Genomic DNA, 20210 nt, shown 5'->3' on the forward strand with positions numbered 1-20210 from the left:
CGCGACAGCATCAATTGTTGGGAAAACGAACCTTCATTCCCAACGCCGATAACGGTCGACAATATTAGCCATTTTTGCGGATCCGTTCAGCCGTTAAGAACTTAGGACTACTTTTTCCTATGGAAGTTTAGCCAAGGGCCCCTTAGCTGTCAGGAATTGTATTCCCGACGGCTCTTGCTGGTATTTGCCGATGGAAAAGGCCGTCGAAAAATCGTTATAGTGTCACTTGGTGGATTTTGAATAATATAAATTTTATTTTGGCACGGTTTCCACTTAGCTCTTTTAACTGAAAATATCATTTTAAAAATTAATTATATTAACAACTGCATCACATGTATCAAATTCATATGTTGAAACCCAACACCACTAAATCTTGTTTCTAGCAGGATGGAGGAATTAACTTACAAATAGATAAAAATAAAAAACAATAAATGCAGAAACATTCTTCTTAACCATAGTCTGCTCAGAAATCAAATGCATTAAAATGCTCACATAATCTTTACTCCAAAGGTGATTAAGAGGGAACATGAATAGGAAAACAAACCTTAGAGATATTTGCTAAGTTTGCATTAGATATAACAATACTCTTCCATTCCTTGAATAGCTTAACACAAACATGAATATGCCAAGTGGCTCTTATCAGAAATGTAATGTGAGAGAAAATCAGAAGCACCAGAGGTGGGGTTTCTTGTTGGAACAAGTATCTGGGTTCTCCCAGAAGCGATTCTTTGTCCAGCAACATTTGCATAAAACAGACCTGGTATAGCCGGCACAAAGACATCACTATGAGTGCAGATGTAGAAGTCAATGACCTTCTCAAGTTCTGAATTTTCCAAGTTAAGGAATTCATCCTTCTTCTCAATGGAAATAACTGATTCCTGCAAATTACAAATGAAGAACTTCAGGTTAGTGCAAATACTTTTCTAAAAAGTGAATATACCGAGGAGATCTGGTTAAAACATGTCTTGTGAGCACAAAAGAGTACCTATTCTGATTGCATAATTGGAAGAATATAAAATGGCATTAATAGCTCTTAGGTTTAGCATTAAGCTGTTGCCTCAACAGATTGCATCTCCCTCTCTCTCTCTCTCTCTCTCTCTCTCTCTCTCTCTCGGATCACAGCAGACTGTAAGGATCTAGTTCATAGAGTTCTTCAAGTCCAATGAGGAGTCCAACAGCATGAACCTGTAAAGGAGCTTTTGTGGCCAATAGGCAGCTTCTTTTATAAATAAATCCATTGGGTCTTTGTTAGACCTTTTGTAAAATATACATGCCTAAATTGCCAGTCATCAACTTAGCCAATTCTGATCAGTTATCAACATACAATATTAAATTTACTCTGAAAAATGTACCAAATCCCCTAAATTCCAATACAGAAGCAAAAGAACCAGACCACTTAGTAACATGCAGCAATAATGATGTTCTACTGGCAGATAAGTGTTCAACCTGCAGAGAAAGCATCTTTAGTAGCAGCAATTCTATGCTGATTCTCAATTAAGAGACACCATTAATTGGTCATGATTCACCACAGTTTGTGATGTGAAGTCTCTATCGACTGTACATGCAAAGGTTTTTTTTCTCGCAATGATGTACCAAGTGAAACATGTTTCAGAGAACCAAGAAAGGTACAAGGCAAAATACAAAACCTGTGGACACTAACTGAATTCTAAAATCCCCCAACTCAAGAAGGATTCTGAAATGCATCAATTTTCACTCCACAAAGAAATTTCCTATGGAATTGTAATAGCAGGCTTGCATTTTTTACAGGGACTAAGTAGTTAGACTCTTTTAGGTTTTCCATTTCAGCACAAATTTTGGGGTAATATGTGTGTTTTCATGTGAATTCTTATGAGATGAGAATAAGAACCATGAACCAGAAGACTAAAAAAATGCATAAATTCAAAAAGCACCCATAATTCTTGCCTTTGTATAGGTCCTAGGAAAGAGGGTTTTGAGCTCATCAAGGTCTTCATGCCATCTCGACTGTGTAACATAGATAACAGTTTCACTGTTAAAACCAATTTTCTGCAAAAAATTTCCAACTTCCAAAGCACTAAAGCATTTTTTTGTTCCATGGGCCCCTTCACATCCCTTCTGCTGCAGCATATCAAGCCTGAGATCTATGGCAATGAAGTGACCACCAGAATTATCTGTTATTGTTCTAAGCCTCTCAAGCATCTGGTCTGCCACATCATGAATATCTGACTGCAGTTCAAGGGTGCCAAACATTCCAAGGCAGAAGCATTGATCCAGTTCAGTCTTTTGCAACCCCCTTATTTTCATGTTCAGTGAAGGAAAGAAACTAACAAGTTTGACATTCCTAGTCGATCGGTATATTGGTTCAATTTGCTCAGAAATAAAAGCTGCTGTAGGTCTATTGGGAATTCTCAAGGTGGCAGGCTTATCTGCAGTTACATCAGCAGGATCTGTTGCCACCTTAACAACAGCATTGACATTCTCAACGAATTTTTCCACATTATATATTTCTTCAAATTTCCTGCAACAATAACTGATCATGAGAGAAACTCTTTGAAAAATTTAAGTGTTTAGTAGAATAATAGCCAATGATCCCAGCATCAAAAGGAAGAGAAAGAAAAAGTGTGTGGATGTTTGTTTCAGAGCAACATGTAGCTGATCACACAATTCATACTAGGTGATGCTTCTGATCTCACCAGGAATAAGCTCAATCACATGAAGACAACAAAATCAGGTTTGGACCATGTCAATCTTATGAAAATGCATATTACAAGACAGTAAAACCATGGAAAACTTCCATCTAGAGGGTAATGCCAAACTTCTCTGGAAGAGGTGGAAACTTGGACAAACTCATTTCTCATTTATGCAAAGATCATTTCATTTAGAATGGGAAACTCACTTCTAAGATAACTTATTTCCACTTCATTAGCCTTTCTTCATTTTTTACCATTCTGCCCCTACTTTTTTCCGAATTCATTTGCTTTTTTACAATAGTATATATGATATTATATTGCTATAAGTACAAGATTAACCTTTCATTCACTTTTGTCTTACCATTTACTTATTTTCATATTGTTAATTAATTTACATCTTTTGCACTACTATTTCACATATATATATATTTTTTTCTTATATAAATTTTCTATATACATATTTTGCTTCCTGCTTCCCAGCAATTTTTAACATCTGTTCCCCACTTCCACTGCGTGTTTTGCGTTCTGCATGCATTTCATACCTTGGTAACTATGGTAAACAGCGACCTTTATGGTTTAGAGACATACAATGGTGAGTTCTTGAGCTGTGTGTCTGTCCATCTTACATAGACATGGTTGATTATCAGACATGGACAGTTTCAGTTTTAAAAGGTGGCACGACTTGGAACAAAAAATACAATTCTTTGGAGCAGAAACAAAAGTGTCATAACTGTTGACGGGTTTTGTTGTTCGGGTCCGGATCCGTACCCGATCCGGTTTGTCCTAATTAGGACTACTTATACTTCTGTAAACCCTAATCTTTGAGTTAATGAAGTGTTGAAGAGAGAGAGTGTCTGGAGGCTAGTGGGCACCAGACCTCCTCACCCGTGGTTTTTCTTCCCTCGAGTCGAGGGTTTTCCACGTTACATCTGTGTGCTTTCTTCTACTCTCGTGCACATTTTGTTTCTACATGGTATCAGAGCCGTCGGACTTGGAGAAAACAAAATCTGTTTTTTTGTTCTATGGTTGTGAAGTTCCAACCCTGACTGCCGCCGCCGCTACCACCGTCGCCGTCGCTACCACCACCGCTGCCGCTGCCCTTGCTGCGCCGCCGCTGTCCTGGCCGTGACCGTGACCACCGCCGCTGTCGCCGCACCGTGGCCGCGTGACTGCCTCCGTCGCTGCCCCGCCGTGGCTGTGACCGCTGCTGCGTCGCTGGTGTCGAGACTGCCGACGCCAACGTCTCTGCTGACGCCTCTGCCGACGCCGACGTCCGACCACCGACGCCGACGTCCGACCACCGACGCCGACGTCCGACGCCGTCGCCTCTTCTCGGCGCGCGCTGCCAAGCGCGGCCCTCTGCTTCCGCCGCGTCCTGCTGCTTCCGCAGCTTCCGCCGTTGATCCCCGACTGCGTCATCTCACCTCTTCTCTCGGTTACTGCTGCTGTGTGTGTTCTTTGGCAGCCACTTCTACCTCGTGATCATGGCTGACTCGTCTTCTTCTTCAGTCAACACTACTCTGCCTGATGTTGTGTCTGCGCGGACTGATCATGTACCGGTTCAGGTTACCACCATTCAACTTACCAAGGAGAACTATTCCCGATGGTCTGCTGCGATTACCATGGGGATTGCTGGGCGAGGACGCATTGCCTATGTGAATGGGAGAAAGGTTGAACCTGCTGCAGATAGTCTGGCTTGGAATACATGGTTTCTTGAAGACAACCAGGTCAAAACCTGGATTGTCAATTCAGTGTCCCCGGATATCCAACCCCTCATTCTTCGTAAGAAGACTGCAAGGGATATGTGGATTATTTTGGAGCAGATGTATGGCCAAAAGAAAAGGAAAGTTCGTGTGTATCAACTTATGAAGGATGTGTATTCCCTGCGACAAGGTGCTCTCTCGGTTGCAGACTTTTATGCAGCATTAAAATCTAAGTGGGAGGACCTTGACTATCACTCTGATATTCCATGGAGGTGTCCTCACGACCAGATGCAGTACATGACTGATAAATGGGAAAACAGGGTATTCCTTTTCTTATCAGGACTGAATGATGACTTTGAAAATATAAGGAGTCAGATTCTTAACTCTGACGAATCATTTAGTATTGAAGATGTCTATTCCCGTGTTGAAGCTGAAGAACAGAGAAGGCTGCTCTCTAGTGGACGAAAGGGGGAAGAACAGTCTGCCTATGTTAGCCGTGCCCCTGTGGGAACTCCTCGTTCTTCCCGAAAATGTACTCATTGCAAAAAACTTGGTCATACTAGGGATTTTTGTTGGGACCTGTATCCAGAGAAGAAGGATAGTAGGGGGAGGTCTTCGAGTGGGAAGAAGCCTGTATCGTCTGCAACAAGTCTGAGTGATGGGAAAGGTTCTATTTCTGCAGAGCAGATTCGTGAGCTACGAGCATATTTGAGCAAGATTGATGTTGGTCAGGCAGATACACCAGATGAGGTGAAGATCAATCAGGCATTGGCTGTTTCAGGAGGAGAAGGTACTTCTTCTATGGGTGAATGGATTGTTGACAGCGGTGCCACTCATCACATGACTGGCAACCCCAAGCTTTTCCATGACTACAAGCTATCCTCGGGAAAGGAACGTGTGTCCCTTGCCGATGGTTCCTTTACTTCAGTGGCAGGGAAAGGGAGTCTTTCCTTGTTAAATAATTTTTTAGTTCATGATGCCTTACATGTTCCTCATCTTCCCTTAAATTTGTTATCTGTTAGTAAGATTACCAAGGAACTGAAATGTGAGCTTATATTTTCTGAAAAACGTTGTGTTTTGCAGGACTTGGTGACAGGGAAGAGGATTGGGATTGGTTTGGTGTCTGATGGGCTGTATCGGCTTCCTATACGCGTTGTCACAGCTCTTATGTCAGCAGTCAGCAGAACAGAGAAGAAGGAGGAAGAGTGTCGTCAGTTATTTTTGTTTTGGCATGAACGCCTTGGTCATCTCCCATTTGGGATTTTGAAACATTTGTTCCCTGAACTATGTTCTAGTTTAAACATTTCCATGTTATCATATGATGTGTGTCAGTTTGCGAAGCATGTTAGAGCTTCTTATCCAATTTCAAATAGTCGTTCTAATAAAGCTTTCTCCTTGGTTCATTCTGATGTGTGGGGGCCTTCGGGCATTCATTCTCGTGGTGGTTTTCAATACTTTATAACCTTTATAGATGATTATTCAAGATGTACCTTTGTGTATTTGTTGAAAGATCGTAGTGAGGTGCCTCACATTATTGAAACTTTCATCCTCCTAGTGGAAAACCAATATGGAAATTCTGTCAAGACTTTTCGGTCTGATAATGCTCGTGAATATCTGTGTCTCACTGTTGAAGAATTCTTTCGAAAGAGGGGGATTGTTCATGAGACATCCTGTAGTTATACCCCCCCTCAAAATGGGGTTGCTGAGAGGAAAAATCGTCAGTTGCTCAATGTCACCCGAGCCATACTGTTCCAAAGACATCTCCCAAAATACTATTGGGGTGATGCAATCCTTACTAGTGTCTACTTGATTAATCGCATGCCCAGTCGTGTGCTAAACGGTCGTACTCCATACTCTATGCTTCCAGGGAGTAGTCAACCTTTTCATCTTCCTCCTCGAGTCTTTGGATGTGTGTGTTTCATACATAACCACAGCCCCAATGTGAAAAAACTTGATCCCAAATCTATTAAGGGCGTCTTTCTTGGGTATTCTTCCACTCAAAAAGGTTATAAATGTCTAGATCCTACCACTGGTCGTCTTCACATTACCAAAGATGTCACATTCTTGGAACATGTCTCCTATTTTGGTGAGAATTCTCTTCAGGGGGAGAAATTAATGTCTATGGAAGAGTATTCTCCCACACAGGAAATTCAGTTTACAGACTTTATGGATTACAGGCGTGAAGAGAATCCTGTTGCCAAGGTGCTTGGCAAAGATGAAGATGGCAAAGATGAAGAGGGGACGACTACTGATGTACATGAACAGGAGAAGGAGGGAGAGCATCCTTTGGTGACAGAACAAGAGGGTAATCGTATGTTTGGACAGGTGTATTCCAGGAGAAGAGCTTGTACTGACAAGGTGATTGATGATGAGGAGGTTACACCGAATCCCAATCCTACTTCTTCCTTGGATGATCCAAGTCGTGTTCAGAAGCAAGATGTTGGAAAAGAAAAGGAGGATCTTCCTATTGCCTTGAGAAAGGGGGTCAGGTCATGTACCCAGCACCCTATTGGTAACTTCGTATCTTACTCTAGATTGAGCACTGACTATAAATGTTTTGTATCCTCCTTGGCTGTGGTTGTGATTCCCAGGAATGCTACAGAGGCTCAGGGTGACACTAAGTGGTCTCATGCAATGAAAGAAGAGATGGAAGCTTTAGACAGAAATCAGACATGGGAGGTGGTTGATATTCCTGAAGCAGCCCACTTGGTTGGGTCGAAGTGGGTCTACACTGTTAAGTACAAACCAGATGGTAGCATTGAAAGGTACAAAGCACGATTGGTGGCCAAGGGGTTCAGTCAGAAATATGGGATCGACTACTTAGAGACGTTTGCTCCTGTTGCAAAGATGAAGACTGTTAGAGTTATTATTTCATTGGCGGTGCTGAAGGGTTGGGAGATGTGCCAACTTGATGTAAAAAATGCCTTTCTCAATGGAGATCTCGAAGAGGAAGTGTACATGTGCATGCCACCAGGTTTTGAGAAGCCTGGAAAATGCTGTAAATTGAAGAAAGCTTTGTATGGGCTGAAACAGTCTCCCCGAGCATGGTTTGAACGGCTCAGACTTGTTATGAAGAAACATGGCTACAAACAAGGAAATGGAGATCATACCCTGTTTGTAAAGAGAAGAGAGAGTAAAGTTACTCTACTATTGGTTTATGTTGATGATATGATTGTTACAGGTGATGATAAGGAAGAGATAGCAAGATTAAAGGGTTTACTATCTACTGAATTCGATCTAAAAGATCTTGGTAAGCTGAAGTATTTTCTGGGTATTGAAATTGCTAGATCAGGTACAACTCTTGTACTTAGTCAAAGGAAGTATACCCTGGATCTACTAAAGGAGACAGGAAAACTGGGATGCAGACCAGCCTCTACTCCTATAGATGCTGGGCATAAACTTGGTAGCAAAGATGGAGAACTGTTGGGTGAAGAAGCTAAAGGGAGATATCAACGTCTAGTTGGCAAACTGATTTATCTCACTCTGACTAGACCTGATATCACATTTGCTGTAAATGTGATGAGCCAGTTCATGCATGCACCTACAGATATGCACTTGAAGGCTGTAGATAGAATTTTGTGCTACTTGAAGAAGAATCCCGGAAAGGGACTTCTATATGTGCAACAAAGATCTATTGAAGTTGAAGGGTATTCTGATGGAGACTGGGCAGGCTGTGTTGACACCAGAAGATCTACTTCAGGATACTGCGTCTACTTGGGGGGAAATTTGGTTGTTTGGAGAAGCAAGAGACAAGATGTGTGTTCCCGCTCGAGTGCAGAGGCTGAATATAGGGCTGTGGCTACTGGGGTATCAGAATTGTTATGGCTGAAGATCTTACTGACAGATATTGGAATAGAGATTGAAGGGCCTATGAGGATGTATTGTGATAATAAGTCTGCAATTAACTTGGCTAACAACCCGGTTCTTCATGATCGAACAAAGCATGTGGAGATCGACCGTCACTTCATCAGAGAAAGAATTGATGCTAAGGAATTAACGCTACCTTACATGAAGTCTGAAGACCAAACTGCTGATGTCCTAACCAAGGCCTTAAGTGTAACTCCATTTGAGAGAAATGTATCCAAGTTGGGCATGTTTGATATGTATGCCCAACTTGAAGGGGAGTGTTGACGGGTTTTGTTGTTCGGGTCCGGATCCGTACCCGATCCGGTTTGTCCTAATTAGGACTACTTATACTTCTGTAAACCCTAATCTTTGAGTTAATGAAGTGTTGAAGAGAGAGAGTGTCTGGAGGCTAGTGGGCACCAGACCTCCTCACCCGTGGTTTTTCTTCCCTCGAGTCGAGGGTTTTCCACGTTACATCTGTGTGCTTTCTTCTACTCTCGTGCACATTTTGTTTCTACAATAACTATCTTTACACACCACTTAACAGAAACTATAGTTCCCACAAAATAACAAAAAAATAGGCGTTGAACTTACTGAGACAACACAATGATAGTCCTTCGAGGCAATCAGTTCTCTTATCTGATACTGAAGCAGAAATTTTTACCAAGAACATGATTCCCACTGTACTAGTGCCATAGTTACCTCTAAAGTCTAAAGCAAAATGACGTCTGCTGTACATTGTACTACAACTTGCATAAGGTGAATTCTTTCATTTAAGCAACAAAATCACCTTTTTTCACCTGGGTTGCTTCCCTGGATGTCTGGTATCACCAAAGTTGCTCCCAGGTACCTGGCAACAACCACTGCATCTGCAATCTGATCAGACACAATAAAGAAGGCATCAGAAGAAACCATGAGAAACATAGTGGCCTGAAAAGAAGCAATAACTTAAATTTAAGAGAAGAAGGTGAAATTTAAACCTCCCTCATTACCCCAAGTGTACGAGCGATCCAATTTAAACTTTTAATAAAGGGAGAATCACATTTCTTGAGGTTAATTGGCTAAAATATATCAAGCAAATCTACCAGATATAACAAAACTTTGCAGTAATATTTTTTCGTTCTTTTCTTCTTTTAAGTCATTCTCCAAGTCCACACCTGCTTGTTAAACCATGACAATGAGAAGCTTCCTCTAGCTGCAAAAGTCTACTTCCTGGGGAGCTTGTTTCCGAAGCATGTAAAATACATCCAGAACTTCATTGGAAACCATAGTCATCAATATGATTCTCAGCAAATTCTTAGGAAAAATTTTCTTGGAAAATTTTCTCCACAAAGTGGTTTTTCTCCGGTATATCTCCAAACTATGTCACATGGGTGCAAGGTGCGGGTGCTGGTGTGGGTGCGGCAATTTTTCAAAAAAAAAAACTAGGTGTGGGTGCAGCAATGATGTGTATGTGTGTGTGTGTGTGTGTGTGTGTGTGTGTGTGTGTGTAATGTATCATTTGTTATATAGTAATTCAACTGTTTAGTAGGCTTGTTTATCTACATTTATAAAATTCTTTGTATTAGAGCTAGTTTAGTAAGGTGTGCATTTAAAATGATCAGTTTTGACCTGATTCAACTGACTGTACCAGACGTGCTGTATGGAGAAGCACCAGCATTGACATGGGTGTGACTGCCGTTTAGGAGCACCCATGTGACATGCCCCAAATGTTTAGAACTTGAAAAACAGGAAGAAAAGAAAGGGTTATTGAAATATGTTGTTTTTGAGTTTTTCTTGTAAAAAAATGAATAATAAGAAAAAACTTTTGCAAAAATGACTGGAACAAAATTCAAATATACACATTTAAAAATATGACAAAAGGGAATTATTTCCATGTTTTTGGAAAATGTCAGGAATACCATGGCATTTCCATTTTTGGTGATATTTTGAAAATGTTTGATATTTTCCCAGCATCATTGGTTGGCTTCAAGAAGGCAATAGTATTAAAATATTTTCGATATTTATAACTACGTAAGAAGCTTTGACAAAACAGAAGTTTGTTTCTGCCAATGTGAAATTGAGCTTTCCCATACGTTCACTTCTCCCAGTATAAAACTGAGTATTTCCATATACTGCAGACGCAGGACAACTTTTTCATGTAAAACAAAATTATGACTGCTATAATTTATGTTTTTCTGGGTGAATCTACTAATCACTACTATCCGTAACAACCGTGAAATTCACTTCAGCTAAAAGACACAAAATTAAACTGTACTTTTATATCCTCCAACTTGTTTTAGTAGTTCTTTGTTTAGCTCTCAAGCTTGTCAAATGGCTCATGCATTCAGTAATTTCTTAAATAATTCTTGCTTCACGTTCACAAAATCCATCAATCATGCACTTCGTACTGTAAGCTGTAGGCTTAAGCTTTTTAATCATGATCAAATCAAAAGCCAGGAAACTTAATACCAACAGCAAAATCCTTTCGATGACAGAGGCCTTTGTTCCTAAGGAATGACCAGAATAGAAGAAAGAAAGAAAAGAGGTGCTTTTAAGACTACCTGAGAATGATGGAATTCTGGACCATCAGTCAACGAAAATGTGATAAACCCCTTTGACTGCTTCTCTTCAGAAGAACAACAGAAAGAAAAGAAGAAGAAGAACAAGAAGAAACATAAGCTGCCTTCCTTTGATGGTGTGGATCACGTAAACAGGAACAAAAATTTGGAGGAGAAGTTTACTAGATTCGAGTTTGCTCCAGCAAGGCGTCAATTCTGGCTCATTTTTCATCCATGGACCACTAAGCTTCATAATTTTATTCTCAACATTAATCTCTGCAACTTTGTTGGATTGTGCTTGCTTACCTGAAGCATCGGTTTGGATCACCTTCAAGAAAAGAAAAAGGAAAAATCAGTCAAACCAAGAAGTTGTCCCAGACGACCTAACACTTACATTGTTCATAAAACTGAAAAATGGCAACCATATGTAAGCAGTTAAAGGAAAAATTAAGCGCTAAAGACAGATAATGGTAGACTGAAGAAAGACTATTCTTCATGAAGCTGCTGGAAGGTTTAAACGATTGCACTAAAAGCTCCCTAAAGCAAGCTTCGCAGCAAGAGATCGGCAGCTGAATTTCACAAGGAACGACAGAAGTCATCATAAATAAGAGGCTACATTTAGGCAACCTAAAGATTCCGGTCCACAAGACTAAAAATCTATGCTAGATATCGCATTATGGTAAGGAGTTAATTCGTTGGTGACTGACAAAAGTCAAGTATGGAATACCAAAACGTCCCATAAGTGAGCGCGCCAAGAAAAAGGAAAGAAAAAAAAGAAAGAAAACCAAAAAATGCCTCCATGAATCTTGGGGCATCTCACTAGATCCGACTACCAACTCAACCAGAAGCAAGAACCAAATTCTCCGCTGACAAGAGACTAGAAAAATAACCGACACCCATTAGAAGTACTTCAATAGAAAACAACCAATTGCCACAAGAAAAAGGCCTACAAAAGAGACAAAGAATCACCTTAACAGAATCAAAGTGGTCGTTTTTAATCATCCTGGCAAGCAAGAGAAACATGGTTAGAGTGAGGACGCCACCCAGAACCTGCTTCGGATCCATTGGCGCCCCCAGATCAGAAGAACATCAATCCAACCAAACTCTTCAGCAGTCACTCTCTCTTTAGATCTTGAAGCCCACCTTACACCTTTATTTTAGCAGTAAGAAGAGACGGAAGCGAGGACCAGTCTGACCCGCTCTGCTATAAACCTGCTTTCAATTAATCATCCTTCGAGCCTTTTTTTTTTTGTTTTGGGAAAATATAAGCTTGTAGTACCGTGTAGATGTAGAGTCCAAGCAGAAACGGATCCGACCACCCAGGACCGCCAATTGACCTAATCTGATGTTTAACCAGAGAAGGATCAGACGAGTCGATTAAACCTTCCGTCTCGACAGTATGAAATAAAATCTGCCCCGAGACCAACCACCGTTCCACTGGGATTTGGTGTGCCGCACTCTGGTGTCGGCAGGGGTAAGCTAGGCGAACCAACGTTAAAAACGTCCATAACTTTTCTTCTCGGCTAATTTCGTTAAATAATTTTTTTTGTCCTGTTTCAAAAATTCTTGCTTTTTCGAGAAAAGCTAGGCATAAGCCTAGAATAGGCTGTAACAATGTCATTAATTAGAAGTGGATGAATCGAACCCAGGCGTGAACTTGTATATCATGAGGGGGTGTGCTCGTCGACGCGTTAAAAAATAAGTTTTGCAATCAAAATTATCAAATCTATAATATTCATAAAATAAATAAAATGAAGAAATATAAAAATGATAAGTATATTAGTAAATAGTAATATAAAGAACATACCTAAGTCTTAACATCATTTATGCAATCTACATTCAAGTAATATTCGCAATGCAAGTGAAAAACAGTCCATATTTACAATCACAAAATCGTATCCAAAGTTACTCTAAAGTACGTAGAGTCGTCTCTAAATTGACTTATTGTAATAGAACCCTCTAAATTATAGTATCTCCTATTATAATAATATCTTCTACATGTTTCATGTTCTAACATAATTCAAATTCATAATCAACAGAAAATAAGTTAACGCTTGATTAGCACCTCTGTGAGTTCCAATTAGATGTTGCTTCGTTCTTGCTACACTATCTCAGACTTTGAGATAATTGCTTTTAACTATCCTCTTTTTCTTTTTGTCATTAGGTTCTTCTATAATTTTTTTGCCAAACCCCTATGAAATCTATTCTAAACTCCACACCGCGAAATGATTCTTGCATAGTAGTTTGGCATGCACTATCACAATGAAAATGAGTACCCGTTAATTATTCTGGACAATAGATTTGTCTAAGGATTTCCACCAAGAAAAAAAATACAATGAATTGGCTCAAGAAGCTTTGCTAGGCTCGTTTAATCCCCAGCTGAGATTGGGCTGACCTTATCTAAGCCTTTGTCTCCAGCTTAGCGGAAACAATTTATCCAAAAAAAAACAAAATCAATGGAGAGAGACAAGGAAACTCCAACTCTAAACCTACCGTTCATTTAAAAAAAAAAAAAAAAAAACAACCATGTGAATGTTCTTTACTTCGTCCCATACCATTTAGCTTTAAGAAGTTTGAACTCGCTTCACCTGCTACATTGCACAAGTCGATTTCTCTTCCGCCATTACCACTCAGTGAAAGCGCAGGCCATAAATAAAAACATCACAATTATAAAAGATAAAGAATCGACTCTTTTATCATATCATTAAAGGCCACTTAAGGTTGGATTAAACCGATAATTCCAACACTCTCTCTCTTGGCCTAATTATATGCAGTTTGTTAACTATACATACCCATGTGAAGTACTTTATGAATAGATTGGCCTTAAATTGAATGAAACGGTCCCTTAAGCTGTTGTTTCACCAAATTCTTGTTTTCTAATAAGAGACAACTTACTGCAAAATGCACAACAGCAATTATAAGAATCATATAAAATACCAATTTTGATCACATAAAATTTAATGTATCCAACTAATAGATATTCAAAAATGATCCCTAAAACAATATGGCGCCAAATATTAAAAAAAAAAGATCTAAAACAATTTCTCATCATTGATACAATGGAAATTATGAAGTTCACTCTTATCAGATCTAAATGAAGTTATGAACCACATGGCATGTGTTAAAGTCTTACACAGTGTTCTCCCCTACCATTAGGAAAGCACATTCTCTTTTGCTTTTATGAGTAGTGAAGTATGAGACAAATTGTTCCTTTCATGCTTTTGAAAAATTCCATGGACCGACACTCATGAAGGGCTATCAACTATAGTTTGACAAACTCCCCATGTCAAAACAAGTTATTCAAATAACACTTAATCTTATAGATAGTCCAAGGCTAAAATGTCTCGTATCTTAACTACATTATGTTGCCTATGCTACAACCTAACTACTCCCACCTTTCATGAGCATTCTTACATAAGTTATGCATTGATTGATGATAGAGTTAATGTACATTTTAATGAGAAAAACTCTAAAATCTGATGGACAATCTCATCCAGTAAAATTTAGACTATTAATCAAGACAACATCTGTCATACGACTCCTTGATGGAAAGGTAAATTTGTAAGGCCCTTTATATTTACTCTTGCCAAGGCAAGTAGAAGGGGTCATTAGGGGCACTACTTTGGTGATAAACCTTAACATGCAAAGGTATTGACTGAAAATATTTAAGGCCAATCTATTCATAAAGTACTTTACATTGTATGTATAGTTAACAAACTACATATCATTAGGCCAGGTGGGCGACTGTTGCAATTGTTTGTTTAATCCAACCTTAATTGGCCATTAATGATATGATAAAAGAGTTGGTTCTTTATCTTTTATAATTGTGATGTTTGTTTTCTTGCCCATAATGGTCATCTTTTTCTCATGTACATGCATGTCCATTTTTTATAAGGGATGGGCACGCTTAAGTATAAAGTGACACATCGCTAAAGAGAGAGATATTATGGAGGGAGTCGGTCCTGATCCGCTTTGCCGTAAGGTCTAAGCTCATCACCAGGCAGTAATGGCGGAGGAGAAGTCGACTTGCACACTGTAGCAGGTGAAGCTCCAATAATTGTATCGAAAAGCAAATGAGCTAAAATAATTTCACAACCATATGAACCAGTCCTTAAAAAGAGGCAGAATCACTCAAATGATCCATGAACCAAGAACATGTTAACTGGTTCACAATCCACTGGATTCGTTTCAAACCTGTATAAACTGGCATTTGTTTTCGATCCAGCTATCTACCATTTTTGGGACCCATACTCGCATATGTTTAGGGTCCATTTAGTTTAATTGAGTTTGGACCATCAAGTTTGGATCTAACATCTTTAGAGTCCTTATAATACAGAGGAACCAATACAGCGAAATTTATCCCTTGGTTCAACAAAACTGAATTGTTTTAATTCATCAATCATAGTTTTTGAAGAGTTCGTGAAAGCTTGGAACTGGTTCAAGACATTTTAGGACTAGATCAAGTTATACACGATTTGGATTCCTATTGGACCATATTCAAATATTAATGGAACCCATAAAGTCGAATGGATCAATGTTTTAGTAGTATGGATACGGATCCAGGTTATATATTTTAGATCTGGATTAAAGTTGCTCTTCCCATTTGGATTTTTGGGTAGGACCTTGCCGGCTTGCCCAAATTGGATCCATAAAGTTAATAAATTGGATCCGATTATGGCCGATGCTTGGATTTTGGAGTTCAGAATCAAAGGTACATGTTTATTTGGGTCCAACTACCAAGGCAAATCCAAATAAGGTATCATGGATTAGCCAGCCTTAAGTCCAAATTTCAATTATTTTGTAACATGGTTTCATTTAGCTGTGAGCTGGATTTGGATGATGGATTCAAGATACTAACCAGCTCTCCTTCTCCTGGCTCAGGTATCTCATTTAGATTTGATGAGATCCATTAAGGATTAGATCCAATTAAAGTAAGAGCTGGGTCGTAACATTTTTGGGTCTATGGAATCCAAAATCCGTAAAGATGGACTTTCACAGTCTGGATATTCTGGCCCAGTCTTTCGAGAACCTTGAACTATCTTGCTTACGTTTAGAACCAACATGTCCAGCTTTTATGGCATTTCTTGGTTTCATTGCCCAGTTCATGAAGTTTTGAAACTAATGTTGGATTTATCCGTTTGATCCAACCTCAAGGGGCATTCAATGATATGATAAAAGAGTTGATTTTTTGTCTTCTCATGTTTGTCTTCATGCCCATAATGGTTTCTCTCATGTACATGTGTGTCCATTTTTTATGAGGGATGAACATGAAGGGGAGATTTCCTCATGCATTTACAAACAATTGAATATGTCCTAAAGCAGGATCTTGTTTATGCTAAATCACTGAATCAAAACTTTAACTGTAGTGAAAGTGTACATGAATCCATCTGAACAACCGGACGGTGAGATCGCAGTAGGATCTTCCAGAGTCTGTACGGAGCACGTGCGGTTTTTCTCAAATGGGGAAGAGACAATCTCAGAAAGCGATGTTTTAACTCTTTTTTTTTCTCTATGTACGATCCCAGGGACCACTACCCTTTTATATTATGAGTAATTATGAATTCAACCCATCAAAGAATCCGTAATTACGTACAGGTATCTATATATTATAAAAAATACTTCATAATATATTAAATGACGTGATATCCCAAAACGCAATCACTTAATCGGATATTTACATTAAGATAGCCATAATGTCTGAAATTCCTCATTGACATATGCCAGCCCATCAAATGATTCTTACAATCTTTCACTTGGGCCAAATATGTCTTCAAGCATTCAGACATTTCATGAAATATTAGGAGCTCATAACTGCTATTTTATTAAACGTCATTTTCACCAATCTCATCCATGATCATATCAACACATAACCAATGCGGCTTTCGATATATTAAAATTAGCTAAACCTTCAAAGATCACAAATGTTGACATAATCAATGACATAGATTTGGTATTGATGTATAGCATGAGAATTACATGTAATGTGATTGCAACATGTCTATTCTCAATTGGTCTTACTTTAAAACCTTATGGAGATCAAAAAACATAAACACAAAATGAAACAAAAAAACTTTAAACTATATTCTGCAGAAAACTGAATATGTGTTTATACATAAGAGCAAACAAAATACAAACTCTCACTAAACCAACACATCATCCAAAGATAAAACCCTCCATACAACATGTTTGTGAAAGACCTTGGGTTTAAATCTTTAATAAGTGGATCTGCAATCATAAAGTATATTTCAATATGCTCTAAAGACACCTGACCATTATGTATCCTCTCTTTGACAACCAAAAACTTAATGTCGATGTACTTTGACTTTGACAAACTGTGGCTATTATTAGAGTGCATGACTGCTGAATTATTGTCACACAATAACCTTAGCGGTCTTTCTACACCATTCATAATGCGCAGCCCGTGATAAAATTCCGTAACCATAAAGCATGATTAGATACCTCGTAACATGCTATGAATTATGCTGCCAAGGTTGAAGTAGCTACTAGTGTCTGTTTGATACTTTTCTAGGATATAACTCCTCCAGCTAATAGAAATACATAGTCTAAAGTAGACTTCCTACTGTCTTTGGACCCTGTAAAGTCAGAATCTGAATACCCAATGATCTCCAACTGGTTTGACTTCTTGTATGTGAATATAAAATCTTTTGTTCTTTGTAAGTACCTCAATACTCTTTTGGCTGCTTTTCAATGATCCATACCAGGATTACTTAAGTATCTACCTAAAATTCTAACGATAAATGCAATATCCAGATGAGTACAAACATGAGCATACATAAGGCTTCCCACAACAGATGAATAGGGAATCATTTCCATTTCTTTAGATTCGAGTTCACCTTTAGGGCACTGTTTGAAACTAAACTTGTCTCCTTTAGCAACTGGAGTATCTCTTGGTTTGTAATTTTTCATGTCATATCGCTGAAGTACCTTATCAATGTAGGCCTTTTGTGATAATCTAAAAATAACTTGAGAACGATCTCGAAATATCTGGATCCTCAATATAAAAGATGCATCACCAAGATCCTTCATGTCAAACTTTGTTGACAAAAATTTCTTAATTTCATGCAATATACCCATATCATTACTTGCCAGCAATATATCATGGACATATGAAACCAGAAAGATAAATTTACCTCCACTGAACTTTTGGTATACACATTCATCAACCATATTATTCTCGAAAGCAAATGAAACTATAACTTGATAAAATTTGTAATACCACTAACGGGAAGCTTGCTTTAGCCCATAGATGGATTTCTTGAGTTTGCAGACCATTTTCTTTGCATTCTCTGAAACAAAGTTTTCTGGTTGCACCATATATATCGTTTTATCAATGTCTCCATTTAAAAACGTTGTTTTTTATATCCATTTGATACAGCTCTAAATCAAAATGAGTAACAAATATCATTATGGTCCAAAAAAGAGCCTTTCGACGAAACTGAAGAGAAAATCTCTATATAATCAATGTCTTCCTTTTGAGTAAAGTCATTTGCGACAAGACGCGTCTTATACTTTTCGATGTTTCTTAAGAATCCCTCTTGGCTTTAAATATCTATTTACAACCAATGGGTTTCACACCTTCAGGCAAGGAAACAACGTTCCATACATCATTATCCATCATGGACTTTATTTCCTCATTCATGGCATTTATCCACTTATGAGATTTAGAACTCTTTATCTACTTAATTTTCTTGAAGTTGTTGAGTTTGTTCTTCAGTGGTTTTGAAAGGGATACCATCATCATTGCGTTCTTCTGAATATGTTGATGGAACAATGACAAGAATGAAGTCCTAACTATTGCTTACAACATCTGTATGAAAAGACTCAGGTCCCTCTTCAAAGCAATGTTTCTAACCTCATCACCTCCCCCAAACTCAATAACCTCAAATAAATGAGCATTTCCCGTTTCAAAGAAAGACTTACTGGTTTGATTATAAAACTTATAATCCATTAGTGTCTGTTCGTTTTCCCTTTATACGTTCAATGCAAACATTAAAGTCTGCAAAATCAAGGGATTTAAGAATTTCATTAGACATAAGCCTTTTGATCCTCTTTTCAAAGATATGTCCTAAGTGTCTATGCCACAACATAGCAGAATTCTCATTTGCTAATTTTCTTTTAATACTACCATACATAACATGCAAGGTTTCATGATATGAAGCAACCATATCAAGTAAATAGAGGTTATCGCTACCAGACAAAGAACTAGTGACAATCAAATTTGAGTGCAAAAACAACTTAAATTTACTATCTCCAAATGAACAATAATAACCAAATTTGTCCAGTCATGAAATAGAAAACAAAGTCCGTCTAAAAGACGAGTACTACATAAGTTTCTGTCAAATTTAAATAACAACCAGTCTTTAACAATAACCGAAAATCTGCTATGGCTTCAACCTTCACCTTCTTGCCATCGTCCCACATAGATGAATCTTTCAGCATCATTTGGTGTTCGACAATTTAGGCGACCTTTTCTTTTCACGTCATGCGTGATACATGGTACAATCCTTCTTCATATGACTTTCACCATTGCAAAAGGAGCAGTCTGATTTATCTTCTTTATGCTTCTTCCGTTTCTTGATGGATGAATTGTCAACTGCAATTTCCTAAATAGTCTTTCTTTTCTTACTTTTAGGCGTAGTAGCCAAGTGAGCACTTTCTATCTTATCATGTTTCAATCTCTCTTCTTCATCCACACAGTGCGAAATGAGTTCATTAAGAGTCCATTTCTCCTTTTGACAGTTATAGCTAATTTTAAACTGTCCATACTATAGAGGAAGAGAAAGGATAACCATATACACAATGAAGTCTTAGGTAATTTCAGACTTAGTACATGTAGTTTTGAAGCAAAATAAGACATTTCCATAATGTGCTCTTGTATGTTTCCCTTACCTTTATATTTCAGCGTCACAAGTTTACTCAAAAGAGTACTTGTTTCACTCTTTTCGTTTTTAGCAAAATGCTTTTCAATTTCTTTGAGGAATGCCTTGGCACTAGCTTTTTCAGTAATTGAGCCCCTAAAGTTTTTTTTTTTATTGATTTATTCATGATTATTAGACACATGTGGTTTTAGCGCTCCCACCGTTCAAAGTTCCGCTTATCCTCATGAGAACTTTCATCTATTAACTCAAGTGGGGACGACTCCCTAAATGCAAGGTTTAAATCCATGCAACCCAGAAAAATCATAACAGTTTCTATTCGATCCTTAAAATTCTAACCATTTAACTTAGGAATAGTACTCAAATTTGCAGATATCATGTAAGCAAAACTCGCCGTACAAAGAACAGTACCAAACATGCTCACAATCAATACATGTACATAGATGAAATAACAAATATAAATGAATTTAAATATAATGGCCTAAATCTCATCACAAAATACTGGTGCAACATTAATATCCAATCTTTGGATTGAAATATTAGCTGCAAGTGGTA

General features: G+C 38.3%; 1 protein-coding gene across 1 annotated transcript; it reads right to left on the reverse strand.

Moving 5' to 3' along the window:
* Positions 1-605: 605 nt before the first annotated feature.
* LOC116253553 (protein MANNAN SYNTHESIS-RELATED 2-like) lies at positions 606-4088 on the reverse strand. The gene is made up of 4 exons (XM_050077339.1): positions 3968-4088; positions 1924-2486; positions 1339-1446; positions 606-878 (listed from the first exon to the last, which is right to left on the reverse strand). Exons 1-4 carry the CDS (start codon positions 4086-4088, stop codon positions 606-608), a joined length of 1065 nt encoding a protein of 354 aa, XP_049933296.1.
* Between the last annotated feature and the right edge of the window lie 16122 nt (positions 4089-20210).

The sequence above is a fragment of the Nymphaea colorata genome, chromosome 4, assembly GCF_008831285.2.
Source record: "Nymphaea colorata isolate Beijing-Zhang1983 chromosome 4, ASM883128v2, whole genome shotgun sequence".
NCBI classification, from domain to species: Eukaryota; Viridiplantae; Streptophyta; class Magnoliopsida; order Nymphaeales; family Nymphaeaceae; genus Nymphaea; species Nymphaea colorata.

Excerpts from the sequence above, each read along its gene's own strand:
- LOC116253553 (XM_050077339.1), bottom strand. The coding sequence starts at position 4,088 with ATGACGCAGTCGGGGATCAACGGCGGAAGCTGCGGAAGCAGCAGGACG. Across the intron at positions 2,487-3,967 it reads GTCGGACGTCGGCGTCGGTG|AAATATATAATGTGGAAAAA; the intron begins GTCGGACGTCGG and ends GGAAATTTGAAG. Across the intron at positions 879-1,338 it reads GATTTGGTACATTTTTCAGA|GAATCAGTTATTTCCATTGA; the intron begins GTAAATTTAATA and ends TGTAATTTGCAG.